We start from the raw sequence: 18,174 nt of genomic DNA, 5'->3' as shown, positions 1-18,174 counted from the left end.
CCTCCCTCCCCCGCCGCCCACGGCTTTGGAGGCAGCCCAGGATGCGGCTGGCTTTCTGGGCTGGGAGCGCCCACTCCTGTTTGGCACCCGAGATCAATAAATGGGTTTACACGTAGCCAGCGGACACAGCTCCCACCCGGCCCCTACGCTTTTCCGGGGCAGGGGGGCGGTTCCGCCCCGTCACCGCGGCCTTGCCGGGCCTGGCCCGGGCAGCGCGGGCGTGGCGGTGCGCACCGCCCCCGTGTGGGGCGCGGGAGAGGCGCAGCCGCCGCCGCCGCCCGCCCGCGGCACCGCCGGCGGGAGAGTCCCGGCAGCCGGCGGCGCCGGCACAGCGGGCACAGCGCGGCGGGCAGGAGGCGCCCCGGCCGCGGGGCTCGGGGGGCGGGGGCCGCGGGCCCCTGGGCGTGCCCCGGCACGTCGGCAGCGGGCGGCCGTGGGGCCCCGCTCCCCGGCCCCGCGGCCCTCGCGGCGCCATGGGGCCGCTGCTGTGGCTGCTGCTGGTGCCGCTGGGCGCGGGCTCCGCCGCGTACGAGGTGTACGTGGATGCCCGGCGAACCGAGCGGCCCCTGCAGCACTTTTGGAGGAGCACTGGCTTCTGGTAAGCGCGCACCGCCCGGCCCCGGGCCCCGAGCCGCTGTGCAGGGGCTCTTCGGCCCTCGCCTCGGCTGCGTCCCGCCCTCTGGATCCCCCCGGGGCGTGCGGACGATGCCTTCCAGGAGGAACCGAGGCTCTCTCGGGCTTTCTGCTGTGGGATCGGAGGGCCCTAGCTGCCCCTTTTTGCTTAGCCTGGTGCTGGACCAACTCCACAGTGCAGGGCGGGATGTGGGATTTGGCCAGTTAATGTGAACCGGCCAAAAATTAGGCCTAGTCGACATTTCTTCCCCTTGTCTGACTTGGTTCCTTGCCCCCTCGAACATGTAAAGTTCATCATCTTGTCCGGCACAGTACATGTGCTGATACTTAGAACTCATTTCTCTTTACTTTTCAGTGTTTCCATTGCCAAGGCCCCTGAAGGGCCCCCGGAAAACCTTCTGATAGTTCGGATACTACCGGACAAAAGACTGATAGTTCTAGGAGTTTGTTCTTCTTGACAGACTTTCTCCATATGCACCACCGGATACAGCCAGTGGGTCAAGGTGACCCAAATTAGGGGGAAGGCAGTGAGCGTGCAGAAATCCCTGTATTCTGGTTGTGTTTTGCTTCTCGGAGAAAGCCTGGTTTTGCTCAGCTAACTGGGGTTGGAACAGCCTTTAAGTTTTGTGAGACTACTGAAAACTTCCAGCAGGAGTGAAAGCAAGAGATGTATATTCCACTGCCATGCTTGTATCTTACTCTAAAGCGATTATGATCTCCTTCATTTAGGCATATAGTGGGTTAAATAACAGTTATATGGAAAGGAGTTGCAATAGGGATGGAATGGGCGTGTGCTTCGGAAAAAGGAATTTGTGCACTTTTTTTTGCATAATGCATAAAATTTCCCTAAGAAAAAAACTTGAAAGATTTTTCTTTTTTTCTTTTTTTTCCATGGGGGAGGGAACAGAAAAGGACCTAAAATACATTCTGATGAAGAGAAACATTTGGGCTTTTGGAATATTTTTCTTTCATTGTTTTTTTGTGTTTGTTTGTTTTGTTTTGTTTTAAATTTTTCCTGCAATATTAGGAAATCTGCCGTAAAAATAGTTTAGCCCATTTAAACTGGAGCCTATGAAACACATTTTTAATTGTGTGAAAAACTTTGGAAAGCTGCAAACATGAAAGACGCGAAGGAAAGACAGAGGAACAGTTGCAGAGGCTATCCATGGGTCAGCAGTTACTCTTTTTATAGCACCTGGCCGTCACTAGTATTTCTGAAAATCCCTTGAAAGCTCATGCAGTGGCACAACTGAGTTCCAGCTGCTAAAGCTTGTTTTCTGGACAAGTGCCTAGCTGTAGATCAGCAGCTGAGAAAACCTGGGAGCAAGGCTTGAAATTCTCTTGGATGGGCACTTTGCACTCAGAACAGGAAAGGACAGATACTGACAGCACCACTAACAAAACCCACTGTTCTGTCATCTTGCTTTTGTATCCCATCACAGTTTCTGCAAGGGTAACAGGGTGTGAATTTCAGAGTATTTATTCAGCATGGGCTAAGCAAAAATAATTGTATTTGCCACTGCTGAATGGATGCCAGTTTGCGTTTCAGAGTAGTAGTAAAGCACTCTATTGAAATCTGATCGTTAGCATTGTCCTTATTTACTGGAACAATTAAAAATGGCTGATACACAAGAGTGGAAGATAATTTCTCAGTATCACGTGTGACTTGAAGCTATCTTAAGGAGATGGTTTGTAAGTGCCTTGAGTGCTGGTGGAACTGCAGAGAGGGGCTCACATATACTGGCTGATTTGTAATAAGCATTATAAATGGGTGTGGTTTGCATAAAGATTTGAACTTTCAGGTAAGGATGCAGGAGATGGGGTAATAGATAGGCAGTATCTCAGTTGTGTCAAGTTCTTGTCCAGGTCAGGCTTTTCTCCCTTTGTAGCAGATTCATGGGGTAGGGCCCTTGGTGGTGGGATGATTATATGGGTGGGTACAGTAGGCAAGGATGACATAAATTACTCTTTCCAGCAGAATTATAGTCATCACAAGTCTGGTTGACTTCATAGGAAGCAGACTACAACAGGCAGGGCATAGACGAGAGCAGTTTTTGACTTAAACAGTTTGTATATAGTGTGTAGTTAGAGCACACTCATCTCTTGCTGCGGTGTGAAGACACATGGATGTATTTTACCAAGCCTGAGAGACAGTGTTGTTTTATCCTTCTTGTCATACAAATTCTTTATCATTCAGAATGTGCAGAGGCTTAATCAAAGTCCCTAAGGATGCCCAGATGCAGTGAATTGTGCAGCATTCTAAGTTGCTGACTTATGAAGGGTTTGATTGAGATCTCCATCTTGCAATATTTATCTGTGAGATAGGAGCAACAAAAATTTGCCGCAATGTTAATTTCAGTGGAATAAGTAGACATCAAAGTCAGGTTGTTATAATTGTTGCTGTATAGCCTTGAGCCTGTTAAACTGCTTGTAGAATGAAACATAGAAACCTCAAACTACACACTCTTGTGCTTTCTAATGCTTAAGGGTTAGCTGAACATGGCTGAAGAATGTGAAGGCTCTGAGCATTTAATTTTGCTTCTAGAAAGTGGAGTAGCGTCCACAGCAAAGAAAAAATTGATGTCATTGCATGAACTTCAGCAGGAAGGTCAAGCCCGTATTTTTCTTACTACAGACATTAGCAAGTCTGACTTCCACTGTAAAGCCTAAAAGACAGTGAGCTCCTTTATGATTAGTTACTCAGAGACACGGCAGCTGTCACTGTGTGGTTTCCTCTGGCCCCTGTTGCCTGAGATCGCTGTCTGTGCAGCAGTGACTTGTGGCAAGGTTTTCATTTGAGCATGACACTGAGATGCACCCAGGTTGTATACTGCTTTGCCAAACAACATGTATAGCCAGCTGGCCCCAGCTAACCTGCGGCTCCATTTTGTTTCGTCTCAGTGCTCCTCATGCCATGTAGGAATGTGCAGCTGGTGTAGGGATGTAGCATAGGAATCTTTGAATGCCCAGTGGAGCTGTTATTTAATATTTCAATGTGTTTCTTTTCTGTCCGTCTTTTCCTGAAGCCCTCCTTTACCTCACAGACGTGCTGACCTGTATGACCTGAGCAAAGACCAAGAGCTGAACCTTGCCTACATTTCTTCTGTTCCACATGGCGGCATTGAACAAGTTCGGATTCACTGGTTGCTGGAATTAGTTGCTCTTAGGTAAGCAAACACCTCTATCAAAGTCTAGGAGAATGTGGCACATTAAAGCGTCCAACAGGTGCTCACTTTGATGTTTGTCTTAGTTGAAGTGCAAGCTGGGCATATCTTTGCTTCTGTGGAAGTCAGCTAAGTTGGGAATCATTGTGGAATTTTAAGAGATGAAGAAAGACACAGTTTCTATTGAGAAGCTGAGGGACTAGAGAGATGGCTTACTTTTTAGTCCTTTCATGTAGGAGATGTGATACAGCAAAAAAGTCCAACAAAGTTTGACTTACTGAGAGGTCCAAATGAAAGCTGCCACTAATCCTTCTGCCTATATTAGGAGTTACTTTTTGCCTCCTGAAGCCACCTGTACGCTGCATTCATTGACAGGTAGTGGGAATTAAAACAGATGGATTCAGGTAATACCAGTTAATACCCTGTTCCAAAAAGTTTCATATACAAAATAGCATTTTTAGTTTTAGGGAAATCCATGTTAGACTTTAGGAGAACACTTGGAATTCATTGCCTTTCAAGTCCCTTTTAACTCAGCTTGAGCACACTCATATCAAGTACCAATGGGAACAGCCAAATAGCCAGATGCCTAGAGCAGGAGCAATTGATCTATGAATAATGACAAACCATAAGAACCCCATGAAAAATTGTAATAGCTCTTAAAAGTTCATCTTGGCTCAGACTCTTGCTGAGCAGAGCGTATTTGCAGTCCACATCATTGCATGTACTGTCCCAGACGCAGAAGAATGGGAATTTACCACTATGGGGAAGCAGCAGGGAAGGAGAGTTCAGACTCTGAAAATGGTGTGTGAGCAGGGAAGTTGGGAGTTTCAGAGTGTGAATTAGGAACAAAATTTTTCTTCCTCTATATTTTCTTCCTCAACACAAGGTGAGCTTATGTATGTCAGTCTTTTAGGAAGGTGGTCGTAAGTCCTGCAAGCAGGTAAGTGTTGCATCGGTACCCCAGGGTGGCCTCTGTTACTCCATCCGTGAGTGTAGCAGGTAACAAAGCTCCTCACTCTCATCTTTCCACGTGGAGGTTTCCACTAAGCACCCTTTCCTGTGTGTGTCTCTGTCTCTTACTGGACTGTGGAATATGTACTCTTGGAGTGAACCAGTGTCAAGGACAACTGTCGCTGCTCACTACTTCTGGAGTTGCTGTCATAGAGATTTCTCCTGGGAGGTGGGTTTTGTCTTGCAGGTTTCTGTAACCAACTGACTTAGGAAAAATCAGTGAGTACCTTTGGAAGGAAAGCAGCCACATCTGCACTTGGAGCCTAGAATCCCTTCTGGCAGCCTGTTTTAGCTGTGCCATTGTGTTGAATTGGTCTTTCCACATGACTGGGGGAAAGGAATGCATCTGTCATGGATTCTGCTCAGCCTTCGTGGGGGCTGAGTCTTTTGAAAACGTGGTGTACAATCCTTGACACAATCAAAATGCTAGGACCATGGAAACATAGCAATCAATCAAGAAGTCCCCAAAAAGGCTGTAGTGTCTCAAAGGTAGGATTCTAACCTACTAGCCTCAATCTTTAGCCCGTATCTTTGACATGTAGAAATTATAAACTGCTGTTGTTTATAACCAAGCTAAAACTTCTCATTTTGCAAAAAAATAAGCTTTTTTCAAGGACAAGAAGACATTTAAATTGTATGACAACCAGTGTCAGTGGTTTTGGAAGGGGGAGGAGCATGGAGCCTGCAGACAAACATTGGTACTGATAAAAACAACAGGAGCAGGATTACAAGTCTGAGCAGAGAAGTTCAGTGCTGATGCTTAATTCTGTGCATGTGTAAATCTCTTCCTTAACGAGAAGGATGTAGAGAGGCTGCAATTATGTATGGGGTTGATGAGTAGAGAACACTCCTTGGAATGTGGAGATGGGCACTTGTCTGAAGAAGGGCACTTAGAGAAAACAGGGGAACTCTGCGGAAGTCTAACAGATAGAGGCCTTGCTTTTCTTCACAATTGCTGCCATCTGTAAAAAAGGTGCCATAAATGTTTCTGCCAAAAAATAGATGTGCTCAAATAAAAAAACTGCCACCTTCCCATTCTCACTTCTGTAATGGTCTTTCTCATTATGTTTTATAATCCCCCATTACCAAGTGCATCCCTTTATTTCAGCTTTTCTTAGTACAAGCGCCCCTCTTCATCTTTGTCTTTATTTGGAATTAGCCCAATATTTTGCCACCTGCGAAAGGATACCACAAGGCAAACTGTTTTCAAAGAACTCCTAGTTTTATTTTCCAGCCAGAAGCACATATTTGTCTCTTGGTCTTAGTCTTGTGACACAGGAATATTCAGGATTGTGGGGAAATCCAGATGTCTTTCATGGACTGGACAGTTCCCAGGTTGCTGGTTACCAGTGCCAGTAAAACTATTTTGACACCTGGAGCACACATTCTGGCCATGCTTCACTAGTCGACAAGACAGGACACTTTCAGCTGAAGACTCCAGCTCTTTGCCCAGTTCCAAGGGACACACACAGTCCATAAGTTAAGAATCCTTTCCCATTCTTATGTAGTAGTACTACGATCTGTTGGATACATGATACATGGTAAATCATAAGGCATCACAGTAAACAAAAATATAGTCAACCTACATGAAGCATATAACATTTCCTAAAAGGCATATAATGGTTTTTATTTCAGTATTAGTATAAACCTAGGAGGAATTGCAAGCCTATCCCCAGCTCCTCTCCAAGACGTGATAGCTAATTTCTGGTAGTTTAGGAGAGAAGAAAATTCAGCAGTTTTTGTTAATTTTCAATCTTCGTATCTTTAATCTTTGTATAACTCAGTATAGCAAATATAGATGTACCAGAAAAAGGCTTTTTTCATTACCTTTTACATACTCCTTAGAAATAATTTGCAGTCTGCCAGCATCACAGCACTGAAGCTGTTTCCATGCTCTATTTGACAATGTCTGACACAGTTGATTGTGAGCTAGGTCTGCCAGTAAAACCAAAACCGGAAATTGTTCTTACAGTTTCTTCTGACCAATTATTTTTTTCTACATCATATAAGTTCTAAAGTTTATCTTCTCTCTTATGTGTTGTAAAGTTTCTTCACTTAGGTGTCCTTTGGTACCACACTTAAAATAAATATGGTGAAAAATAGACTTTCCGTTCTTACTGTCTTATTCTCTTGATTATTCTCCAGAGACTATTGCAAAGATACACCTCCCATTTGAATTCCCTTTTTTTTGTCTTTTGAAATGGGATTAATTTAAATATAAAGGTATCTTTGCATTTTTTTTTCTTTGTGTTTATGTTTGTAGCTGGATCCATAAACCTAAAAAAAGTGTAGATTGATAGGATGCTTTATTTTACTTCCAACGACAGCTTTCTTTATCACAGTGGCCTGAAAGTGTCTGTATTAGTACTGTCTGGCAGTAACTCTTATACACCCATTTGCATTGTTAGGCCTGAATAGGACCTTAAAAGATTTATTCCCTGATCCAAGAATGGTTACAAACAAAAGCAGGTACAAAGCAGTTTTTGTGCTTGGGCCCTTTTCACTTCCTTTTAGAACAGAAAGAAGCTAATCATACCAAGTCAGCAATGTAAATAATAATATAATAATAAAAAATGCTGATAATGGTCAGTCCTTGAATCTCAAGTCAGATGTTTCTGTCAGGTTTGCTGCTTTAGCAGTACTAACAGTGTGCAGCTGATAGGCTTCTTTTGTGTGAAGTGCGTGGAAACGTCAACATCGAGTAATCTAATGCAACGAATACTAGTTGTAGCCCCTGTGAAGGTATTTTTGGTCTTTCGGAAGTGCTCTGCTTTTCCTCTGAGAAAATACTTGTTTCTAAAAGCCAGACAGGCTCTGGGGTACCTGGAGAACCTCGGTTTGCCTGTTCTTTCATTCAGTGGCCTAAAAAGTTGAAATGAGCAAGTCACATAATGTGTTGACTTGATTCTTTTTAAAATGGGACATCAAAGAAATGGCTTTGGCATGTATGGAACCTGTTTCTAGAGTCTGTTAGTTGTGAGAGGCACAGCTGTGATACAATTTCCTTCCATGCTTGGTGACATGTGAACCCGACATGAAAAAGGAGAGAGGGTGAGCACAGCTGTCTTACCTCCTGTGCAGGTAATTACAAACTTGAGTATGAAACAGAATATTCTGCCCATCCCATGGGCCAGAACACTGAATACTGTGTTACAATCAAAATCCAAGTCTATTCTTATTTGTGAAGAGACAACCTGCATATACAACAATACAACTGATGACATAAAGCATAATGAACAGCAGTTAATGCAAATTATTATAGAAAATAACAAGCCCCAGAAAACATGGTCTAGTAGACCTCAAATCAAAGACTAATATGATAGGAAAAAAACACCAAACAAACAAAACCCCCACAACATCTGTAGTGTGTATAAACAGTGGTGAAAATTTTTCAGCACAGAGGGATACACAAGTTACAAAGCATTGCTCTGTTTACTTGACCCATGTATGTTACTTGTAATACTTCATTAGCATTGCATCAGAGAAGACCAGCCAGGCAGTTCTGACTGATCCATCAATCCCCTTCAAGAAAACTCACAGCTTGACCTTCCCACTCTGCCCTTATTTTCTCCTGTTTTTCTTTGAACCCAGGCAGGCATTTGTAGGAAGATAGTGATGTGCTGCATCACAGCTCTGAGGTTTTATATTTGATGGTCCTTACGTATCCCTGAATTAGAGTTGCATCTGCCCACCAGAGGCAGCTTATTTTACAGGATGGTACAAGTGGCTGGGTAGCTGCCAGTTAAAGCCATTCATTTTTCTTAATCCTGTTTATGCTTTTTCTAAGTACAAAATTGTGCATTAGAGTCATATTTCTTCCAGCATGATTAGGGGCATCACAGTGTTCAGCAACTAATTGCAACAGATCTAATCCAATAGAAAGGATGACTCCAAAACCAGCAATTTTTGGTAATGGTAATTTTGAGAGGAACTGCGATGGATCGTAATTTCTTCTCCTGTGGCAGGTTATGGTATTAACAAGGTTATGCTTGTGTGATCAAGATGGAGAGATATTCTGCATTCCACAATATTTTATACATTTTATTTTTATGCAAACAGGGGAGACTTGTCTAGTAGTACAGCTAGAATGATTGGAAGGGGCAGGGTCTTGCAAGCCACAGTTTAAACCATTATGTGTCCAAAATGCCATACTGATTTCATTTTCATGGAAGTGGCTTAGCTTTCTTGACACAAAACAGCCATTAAATCACTGGGAGGGTGACACTGGGCAGGCCTTCTGCCATGACAGTCCCCTGACATCCATTTTGGGTCACAAATGATAATGGTGTGATGGACAAGTCAATCCCAAATTGCCTTCACTTGCATTTTAAAGTGAAGGTGGTAGTCTATAACCTTTCCATGCTTGTCCGATACTGCCTCCCCCGTGGCTACTCTATGTGGCATAAGACATAAAGTGGAATTCTTTGAGTGGAATGGCTTTACACAGCCAACAGTGTGTCTGATAATTTACTTGTTGCCATCTACCGCCCTCCATCTGTCACTTTGTAGTGAATCATCAGGGAAGACACAGAGCTAAACTGAGCAATCTGCTGGAAGCTTTTGGTCTTTTGCGAACAGCACAGCATTATGTATACTGTAGAATAGCATTTCCTGCATACATCCAAAATCCTTTCCAAAGTAACCCCCTCTTTTCAGAGAGTCTATCACTGAGGGATTGCAGCAAGCCAGGAGAACGGAAATGTTTAAATTCTTGTAGTCTTTCAGGATTTCCTTTAAAGTATTAACTCCAGTGGTGTCCAAAAATGAGATGGAAGAGCAATCTACAACAAGGGCTTGGAAATCAATTTGTTTAGGAACTAGTTGCAAAGTGGTTTCTCCGATGCCCAGTCCATTAGCAGTTCTGTGATTTCCCTTTTTCAGATGCTGCTTTTCCTTCTTCTCATATTTCTTCCTCCTAGCAGCTTCTAGGTTAGGATCTAAATTGGTCAATTTGTACAGCGACTTTAGGAAGTAGTTTCTATTTGCATAGTAAAGGGGGGCCTCAAACCGAAATATTTTGACCTTTGGAACAGTAGACAGATTTTCATATTCTAAGTCATCCTCATAAAAGCTTGTGTCTTGGATCTGACCAAGCAGGGCTGTCCGCGGTCGCTGGGTCCGAACGATGATGCATAACATGGAGAAAACAATGCCAACCAACAGCCCTATTTCTGTGCTGACCAAGGCAGAGGCAGACATGGTAACTACCCAAACAAGCGTGTCCACTTTATTCACCTGGTACCGTGCTGGCACATCTTGGAATTTCCTCAGGGCTCCCCGGAGGCTGACAATGATAATACAAGCCAGGACACACTTCTGCAAGGAGTAGAAGAGAGGTGCCAGGAAGAGCAGCACCAGCAAAACCACCATTGCACTAATTACTCCAGAGATTTGAGTCTGGCAGCCCGTAGATGTTTTGACGAGTGTTTTTGCCAGAGCTGCACTGGTTGCAAAAGAGTGGAAGAAAGAAGGAATGATGTTGCAGAACCCCACAGCAAACATTTCCTGATTGGCTCGGATGGTGTAAGCATATTTCTTTGCAAACATTTCAGAGAGGGATACAGTGAAGACAAAACTGACTATGGCAAGAGGCAAAGCATCTAGTGCAACTCGGAGCATTAAGCTGAACTCTGGTACCTTTGGAGGGATAAATCCTGTTGGAATAGCTCCAGAAACACTGGATGAATACAGTTCATTTAACTTACCATAGTGTGACACCAGTGTTGCCACAACAATAACTACCAGCTCTGTGGGAAGAGGAAATTTCAGTTTATGTTTATACCGATCTCCAAGTTCCTTAGCAGTGACCAGCACCACGATACAAATGGCACTTGTGATGACATCGCAAAGGTTAGCCTGAGAAATGTTCCGGAAAATGTTAATCCAAGTAATAACAAGCATCCCATGCCCTTGGCTACGCGGAATTTTTATTCCAATCAGATACTTCACTTGAGCTGTTAAAATGGTTAAGGAAGCACCAGTTGCAAAGCCATCCAGTACGGACTCAGATAGGTACATAGATACGAAACCTAGACGGAAGATCCCCATTAGAACCTGAGGAAACAGAAGAAGAAAAGAAAACAAACCATGAGCTGTAACTATTGCTGCAAGTAATTAGGTACAGATAGAAAAACTAGCTTGAGACCAGTAACGTTTGGCTATTTCAGTCTTGAAACAGGAATTGTCCTATTTTGTTTCCAGTTTGCTTTTGAAATATGATTCCTTTTGCTGTTGTGGAATGCTACAAACCCAAGAGGTGAATGAGGAGTTTGAGGCAGGGTAGTCAGTCAAACATTTGTCTGAAGTGACTTCACTGAAGTGTCTTGCCTGGTTTTTATTCCCCATGCAAATATATTGCCTTTTCTTCGTAAACAAAACTTGAATGATAACAAATAAGATTCCTATTTTAGCTTGTGTATTAAACGACTTTTAGTTTTAGCCCTGTGGACAGAAAGGAAAATGGAGCGCAGATGGCCTTTGTGCTATGCCTAAGATCAGAAGTGGCAGAACAGCTCACAAACTCCACTATTTGGTGCTTAAGTAGTTGATTCTCCTTCCTTAGGTGGCTTTGGAAGATACTTCACAAGGTCATTTTTTGTTCATATATGTGACCTGAAATTTCTTACTACAACAGGAATGTAGCTAGCTGTTTCTGCATTCATATATGTGTGTGTGTGTGTGTGTGTGTGTGTGTGTGTGTGTGTGTGTGTGTATGTTTGTGTAGACACACATATATACACACACAGAGTTAATAGATAAGTATGTTCATGATGCTTTCTTCTGTGATCTCTTGATATCTTTGTGATGGCAGCATGTTGACAAGTATTAAGGAGTCCAGCACAACCTTTGTCTGAAAAGTAGGTGAGTCAATCTGTTTCTCCTCTTGTCCTTTCTTTGTCCAAATTATCTTTTGGACAGCTGTTTAGTAGAACATAGCACCCCATAGCAAAACACTGAGTTTCACATTCTGAACCTGTAGAAGTAGTTGATTGAGTGCCTATTAAAATATCTATTAAAATATCTAGGGAAAAAGAGTTATTTCTTAATTTTTAACTACACAGCTACGTGGGAATTTCCGGTATCTGTATTGGGCCTCATTGTCTGTCCCATGAAAGCAACAAGGCCAAGAAGCAGAAGAGTATCAAAACAATGTTAATGGTCTTTCAAAAGACTCTTGTTTTAACCTGTGTTTGCTGGCAACTAAGAAAACTGCCTGACTCATGCTGTCTCTGAGTTGCCTACAGTTAGGCTTCCTGGAGAAAACAGTCCAAGGTACATTCAAATGAGCTGATGATGTATCTCATTGAAAGACAGTCGAACCAAAGTTTAGGTCATGCAAAAGAGTTTTAGGAACTTCATACCTTGCCTCTGGATGTGCGCAACCACTTACCTGATACACTCCAGCCATGAATGTCAAGGCTGTAGCAATGCCAATAGCGTAGCACTCTTTCCCACACTCGGCATTTATCCCCGCAATGGTAAGGTTGAAGGCAGTTGTGTTGGACAGATTGTCATTCTGCAGAGAGCCATCACCCAAGGCTGGTGGGGCATCATCATTCAAGTCAAACCCAGCCAAGAGAAGTTCTCGGTCCACAACTTGTCCCACCATTAAGCTTATCAAGCTGAAAATGCCAACTGAGACGTGACGGGATGTGCCCATTAAGAAATAGATGATGTTGGCAAAGAATGATGTGTAAAGGCTATAAATGGGCTTCAGACCTGCCAGCAGTGAGTATGCAATTGCTTGAGGCACCAAAATTATCCCAATCACTAACCCAGACATAACATCCCCCCAAATGTACTCTTTACATTGGTACTTGGGAAGCCATCGTAAAACAGGAAAGAAGTCCATAAGAAAGTTTTTCATCTTCTGTGGTGTGCAGGAGCAGCTCTTTCTCAGCTTAGCTAGCATGACTTCTTTCCTGTTAATCCTGGCATGAGTCTTTCTTTCCATGAGAAAGCAGGTTGAGGTCTTGTTTTCCATTCTGGTAGCCTCAAGTGGTCTTTCCATTTTTCCAGTGTTCACTTCATTTATGTGTTCCTGCAAAGTGAAGAAAACGTCTGTCAGGTTGCAATTCATGAAGATTTTTTTAGCACAGTGGCTTAACACTAAAAGATTGTCACCTGGTTTTGCTTTCAAGAAAGCGTCATCCCAACAAGAACACTCTCACAGGGCTCCAGTGACACTTAAGGCTGAGAAATAAATCTGCCTTTCTTGGACACACTAAGGAGTACTTTCAGTTTAATCCACTTTGTTCTGATAAAGAAAGAAGGAGTTAAATTAGTAATTTTTGTGTGTGACAAAAATCTTCATCATGTATTTTAAATGTTCAGTCATAAAAGTCTTTGTGACCAGAGGCGGCACTTGATGGTGTGAAATAAGCATGTGCTAGTTAGGTAGGTTGTAGGGTTTCTGTACAGTGAGTACATCTTGTAATCATTGATTCATAACTCTTATGGAGTATAATGATCTGTCACTGCAGTTGTCATCAGTGCTGAGGAGAAAAATGTTGCTTGTAGGACCAATAAAGCAAAGTTTTCTGGAGAGCAACAGTTTAGTCTTACACAAAAAATATTTATACAAACCATTGATGGACTCTTTGTAGCTGCTACATAACATGAACTTGTTGAATTGTAGATTATTTTGATGTGCAGCTTCTGGTAATAAATACCTATTCACAAATACCACCACACTGGCAATGTACAGTTGGAGCACCATGACGTTACCACATTGGAAGAGTGCTACATGTAATTATTTTCAGGTTTAAATCCATAGTTATCCAACTTCATTTTCCCAGTAACAAGAAATAAGAAATAATTATGGTACAGCAGAACAAACACAGCAGTGTTTCCTGTGGTTCTCCTGATTGTTTTCTAATATGTGATGACTGGAATTATTTATATTCCCCTGATAGGGATGCTTTTGATATCTCTTGCTTCAATGTTTCAACTGTTTTCACCAGACTGAACATCTGTATTTTACTCACTCAATTGTCAAATTCAATTGAAATTAGCTTAGTGCATTCATAAGTAATTTTGGGGTAGGTGGGAACATGACTGAGAGGCAGAACATGAAAGTGTGCTAACTTATGTAGCTAAAAAAATAGAATAGGAGCACACAGGTGGAAAAAGTCAAACTGACTCTGCCAAGTGGCAAATCTTTTCTGGTTAGCAGTGGAGAGAAGGAAGAGACTTCCGTGTGAGGATGCCCTTATATGAGTAGTGGGAGATAAGGAGTGGCTCATACTGATCTAGATGAAGATAGTAGGTGCTAATACAATGATATCCAGAACTTTCAGGAAAGCAGACCTCTAGGCTCAGCCTCTCTCAGGATATAATAGCTAGGATCTTTGCATCATCTGTTTGGTGCTGGGAGTGACATTGCAATAGTGTCAAAACTTGTCTTCACTTAGAAGAGGAACATTTCAAGTTGTTAATGTTTGGTAACGGCCTGTTAAGGTGTCGAATTCTGAATTAGAAAAATCATTAATGAGTCCGACTGGAAACATAATTGAAAAGCAAAATAACAGGTTATCAATAGCCTGTGAGCTTTTGACCTGGAGCAGTCCAAACAGAGAGTGGCTTATTAGAAAGTCTTTTGTCTATCCTGCTTAGAAATAGTTTTCAAAATTTTAATAATTATGTTTTGCCACCAAATAGAAAATAATAATAAGATATATATCTGTAACTAGTTTAGAAGTTTTAAACTAATTCCCAGGTATTATGATACAGTGTACAGATAAATGACAGAGCATGATTTCTAAGGCTATGCAAAGTTTAATCACAATTCAAAGTAGGATGTTCAAGTGTTATAGGTAATTTATTACTTGGTAAAAGGCAGGGTAGAAATTCTTGTTACTAATGTGTGGACTGATTGTCCAAGTTGAAAAGAAACTGCATAGTAGTCTAGATATATTAAAAAAAATCAGTAGAGTTTTGTGCATTCCAGTTACATGAAACCATTTTTAGCTACCATTGTATAAATTTCTTTGTGTTTGTAAGTAAGATTTATTTCCATCATACAGGAACACTAATTACAATTTTATGTAATTATTTATAAACATCCCTCTCTATTTTTTATCAATGCTAAGTTTACTTTAGACGCTTATGTATCACATGGTTATGCTAGCCAAGGTTTGCTTGGAGAGGAAAATAGGCTGGATCTAGTCTTTGTTAGAATGCAAAGGCGACAGAAAAGATAGGCGACAGAAGTTGCAACACCAGGTTAAGAGGATATGAATAAAGTTTAGCAAATACAGAATGCTAGCAAGTGTAATAAAGACATTCATTTTTAAAAGGCAAAATCCCAGTACTTCCTGTCTTACCTAAATTAGTTTGGAGAATGAGAAACTTGTGCATGAGGACAGCAAGTCCTTGTCCAAATGCCAGTCACTTCTTTCAGCCAAGTGAATTCAGCCAGCCAGGAAGTAGGTGTTGTGCCCTTGCTCTACATAGTTAAAAGCTAGTGGGCAGTTCAATATCCAATGAGTGCTTTTTATAGGCTACACAAAAAGATTGTATCAGCTTCTGTACACTAGGCTCATATATTTAATTGCATACTTGCTGTCTGCCTCTCTCTAATCTCATACAATTTACCTGGAAGAAATTTGATATATACAAAAAAACTCCATTACAATTTAGATGTTTATTGTTTGTGCACCTCCCTGAGGGATAATAGTGATTTTTAATACATAAGATGATTCAAACATAATTTCTTTGGAAACCTATTAAGAGATCCTATGTTTGAATGATAGTTTAGTAATATGTATGTGTCTATTAGCTATACTGCCTTACTGGATAATCAGAGTAATAGCTATTTGTACAAAGCAAACAAGCTTCCCCCCTTCCCATCAAAAAAAACTCCAGAAATGTATTGCAGTAATGTATGTATCTTCTGTGTTCAAGCTGACAGAAGGTAATTTTCCTAATTTTTTTTTCCTGAAAATAAAGGTTTCCTTCCTGTAAGTAACTGTTTATTCTGCTATTATGCTTTCAGATTCCATGTCAGATGAACATGGTACCTGTTAAACAGTCAGCTCTCAACCTAGATTGGTATCCAGAAACTGTTAATGTTTAAAGTTTCCTTGTTGCTTTTAGCATGCAGTAAAGCCACACCAAATAAGGGAAGTGGTATTGTTATCAGCAACCCATTTTTCAGCTGTGTAACCCAATATTTGTCAGGCTGTGATGCCTGAAGCTCATTACTTCACGTGAAGGAAAAGGGGTTCCACCACAGATCTGTGCTATCCCCTTTACACTTATGCAGCCTAGCAGAGCTTGTAGCTTCCAATGTTCTCCATCTCCAAAGACAGGATGTAGGAGAGGAGATCTGTCTGCTCTTGCGCACGTGAGCAGATTCCAGCCTTCTGATTTTGGCACTGAGATACAGCACCATCCTTCCAAAGTGGTAATACTTGAGCAGAGCACAGGAGCCCTAGGGGCTCAGTAACTGGATCCCTTTACTGGTTCACCAAATGACCCATTTTCAGCTCAGGCCACACTAACAAATGGAAACAGACTATACCTCTCTTCCTTCCTCCAGAGCTCCATAATACATAATGTTTACATTTTATTCAAGTCATCATTTGCTGAAAGAGCTGTTCTTAGCAGGCCTGCACAGAAGCAGCACATAGCATAAAGCATTTTAGTTCATTGCATTTGACTTTGGTATTGAAACAAGTGCTTAAAACAAGTGAAAGTTTACTTGTGGGCATATTCATGTTTATGTATAGCATTCATATAATTACAACAGAAAGTAGTCTTGGTTATTTTTAGTTGTATTTTTATGTTTGGAATCTTCACAGTGAAGATTTGACCATATGAGCAAAAGCAGTTGAGCAGAACTTTGTCAGAACCACTTGTTCTTTCAGGTTAAATGTATTGACTCAGTTTATTTTGTGAAAAAGAGAAACAAGGAAAAGAAGCATGCAAGCCAAACAAACTGCTGAGTTTCCAGCTGGCTTTAGTCCAACCTTTCTTCCTGTCTTTTCATCATGCCTGGGACCTGACAAAATCTCTCTGCAGGGGAAGAAATATTCATCACAGTACGTTCATGTGAGATTTCTCTTTGCAGATTCTTCAGCAGGCAGTTTCTGCTACTGCATGTGTAACCATTCTGAATGGATGAATTGTTCTTTGTGAAAGAGCACAACTCCCAAAAACTTTATTCTTTTGCACCCTTTTGCCTCCCCATCCTGATTGTCCACCAAAAAATCTGAGGCTGTGTCTCTATAAACCCCAGGAGGGAGTAGCGAGGGTGAGCCTGTCTTCTTATGCTGAGATATTTTACGTGCTGTATTTAGAATAGAAGTCAGACAGTATCACAGCTCTATAGAGTAGTTGCTTACTTGCTGAAATAGTGATTTCAAGTGGAAGTTACGGTAGAGCCATTTAAGGAGTTTGAGCCAAGTGATGTTTGCTGTTTTCCTTATGTTTGAGCAATGAAAAATACACCGAAAACTAATGTTGGGGTAGGTTTTGTATTTATTTGTTGCATAACTCACTGAAAAACACAAGAGACATCAGTCTAGTTAAACATTTGTTTGGAAGCACGGGTGTTGAGTTAAATTGTTCGTATAGCTCATCTTTAACACTAGAAATCTTTCCTGTCTCACCAGGAAAGAAACCTTTCTTGGCTCTAGTGGCTATGATTACGTTACTGTTCTGGTTTTGAGCAATGACATAATTTTGAAAAAACTTCTTGGTTACCCTCACAGTGCATAGATTTAACGCCTGTGTGTTATTCTTACAAACTGGATATTTTCAGAGGAAGGTACCTAGAAACTATGCCCCAGTGCACTTTGACCTTTTATGGTAATATAAAAACCTAAGCCAGCAATTGGTGCTTTGGACATATTTGAACAGATGTGGGAGTACATTTAATTTGTGAGAATGGATTAGTCTAAAATAGAGTCCCCTGAGCTGCATATAAGTCAATATTGCTTTAGCACCTACTGCATTGATTTATTAATCTGCTTTTTTTCTGCAGGGTTGCTTAGATATGTCAGCATAACCTAAAAGTTTTAGGAGTTAAGAGGTGCTAAAAGAGTAAGTGAGATGAATGTTTTTCTTTGTATTGTGTTAGCTGTTGTATTTTCATCTTTAGGACTAAGATGTACTTGGAGGCAGACTTAAGCAAGATGCCAGCAACCTGAACCATTCATTTACATACTGATCTAGCAAACTATCAGACTACAGGCACAGAATATGACAATGCCTTTTAAGAAAATCATGTGAAACTTGATAGGTTTGGTTAGTTTTTTCATTATATTGGGGTAAAATATTGTTGCTTCAAAGCATTTTTGTGTTGAGTTTCAGTATTACACTAATTCAAACATGAAAGAGGAAATAGCATTCCAGCTTAGTG

General features: G+C 41.5%; 2 protein-coding genes across 7 annotated transcripts in view; one reads left to right on the top strand and one right to left on the bottom strand.

The window, feature by feature from the left end:
• Window positions 1-344: 344 nt before the first annotated feature.
• The window catches only part of IDUA (alpha-L-iduronidase), a 45,501-nt gene continuing 27,671 nt past the window's right edge, over window positions 345-18,174 (top strand). Inside the window, exons 1-2 of one of the 2 annotated variants that reach the window (XM_056513138.1) lie at window positions 345-598; window positions 3,660-3,800. In XM_056513138.1, the coding sequence (XP_056369113.1) occupies window positions 474-598; window positions 3,660-3,800 (266 nt within the window). In that variant the 5' untranslated portion in view covers window positions 345-473. The remainder of the gene's footprint in view (window positions 599-3,659; window positions 3,801-18,174) is intronic. The other variant, XM_056513137.1, reaches the window with a different exon arrangement.
• Window positions 3,807-18,174, bottom strand: part of SLC26A1 (solute carrier family 26 member 1) — a 39,073-nt gene continuing 24,705 nt past the window's right edge. For 3 of the 5 annotated variants that reach the window (XM_056513135.1, XM_056513136.1, XM_056513133.1), the window contains exons 2-3: window positions 12,199-12,849; window positions 3,807-10,862 (exon numbers count right to left, since the gene is read on the bottom strand). In XM_056513135.1, the coding sequence (XP_056369110.1) occupies window positions 9,342-10,862; window positions 12,199-12,819 (2,142 nt within the window). In that variant the 5' untranslated portion in view covers window positions 12,820-12,849 and the 3' untranslated portion in view covers window positions 3,807-9,341. Of the gene's footprint in view, window positions 10,863-12,198; window positions 12,850-12,932; window positions 13,066-18,174 lie in introns of all 5 variants that reach the window. The other 2 variants (XR_008842505.1, XM_056513134.1) reach the window with 2 other exon arrangements.

Source organism: Oenanthe melanoleuca, chromosome Z (assembly GCF_029582105.1).
Source record: "Oenanthe melanoleuca isolate GR-GAL-2019-014 chromosome Z, OMel1.0, whole genome shotgun sequence".
NCBI classification, from domain to species: Eukaryota; Metazoa; Chordata; class Aves; order Passeriformes; family Muscicapidae; genus Oenanthe; species Oenanthe melanoleuca.
The sequence above is the reverse complement of the archived record's forward strand: the minus strand, read 5'-3'. Positions and strand labels throughout refer to the sequence as shown.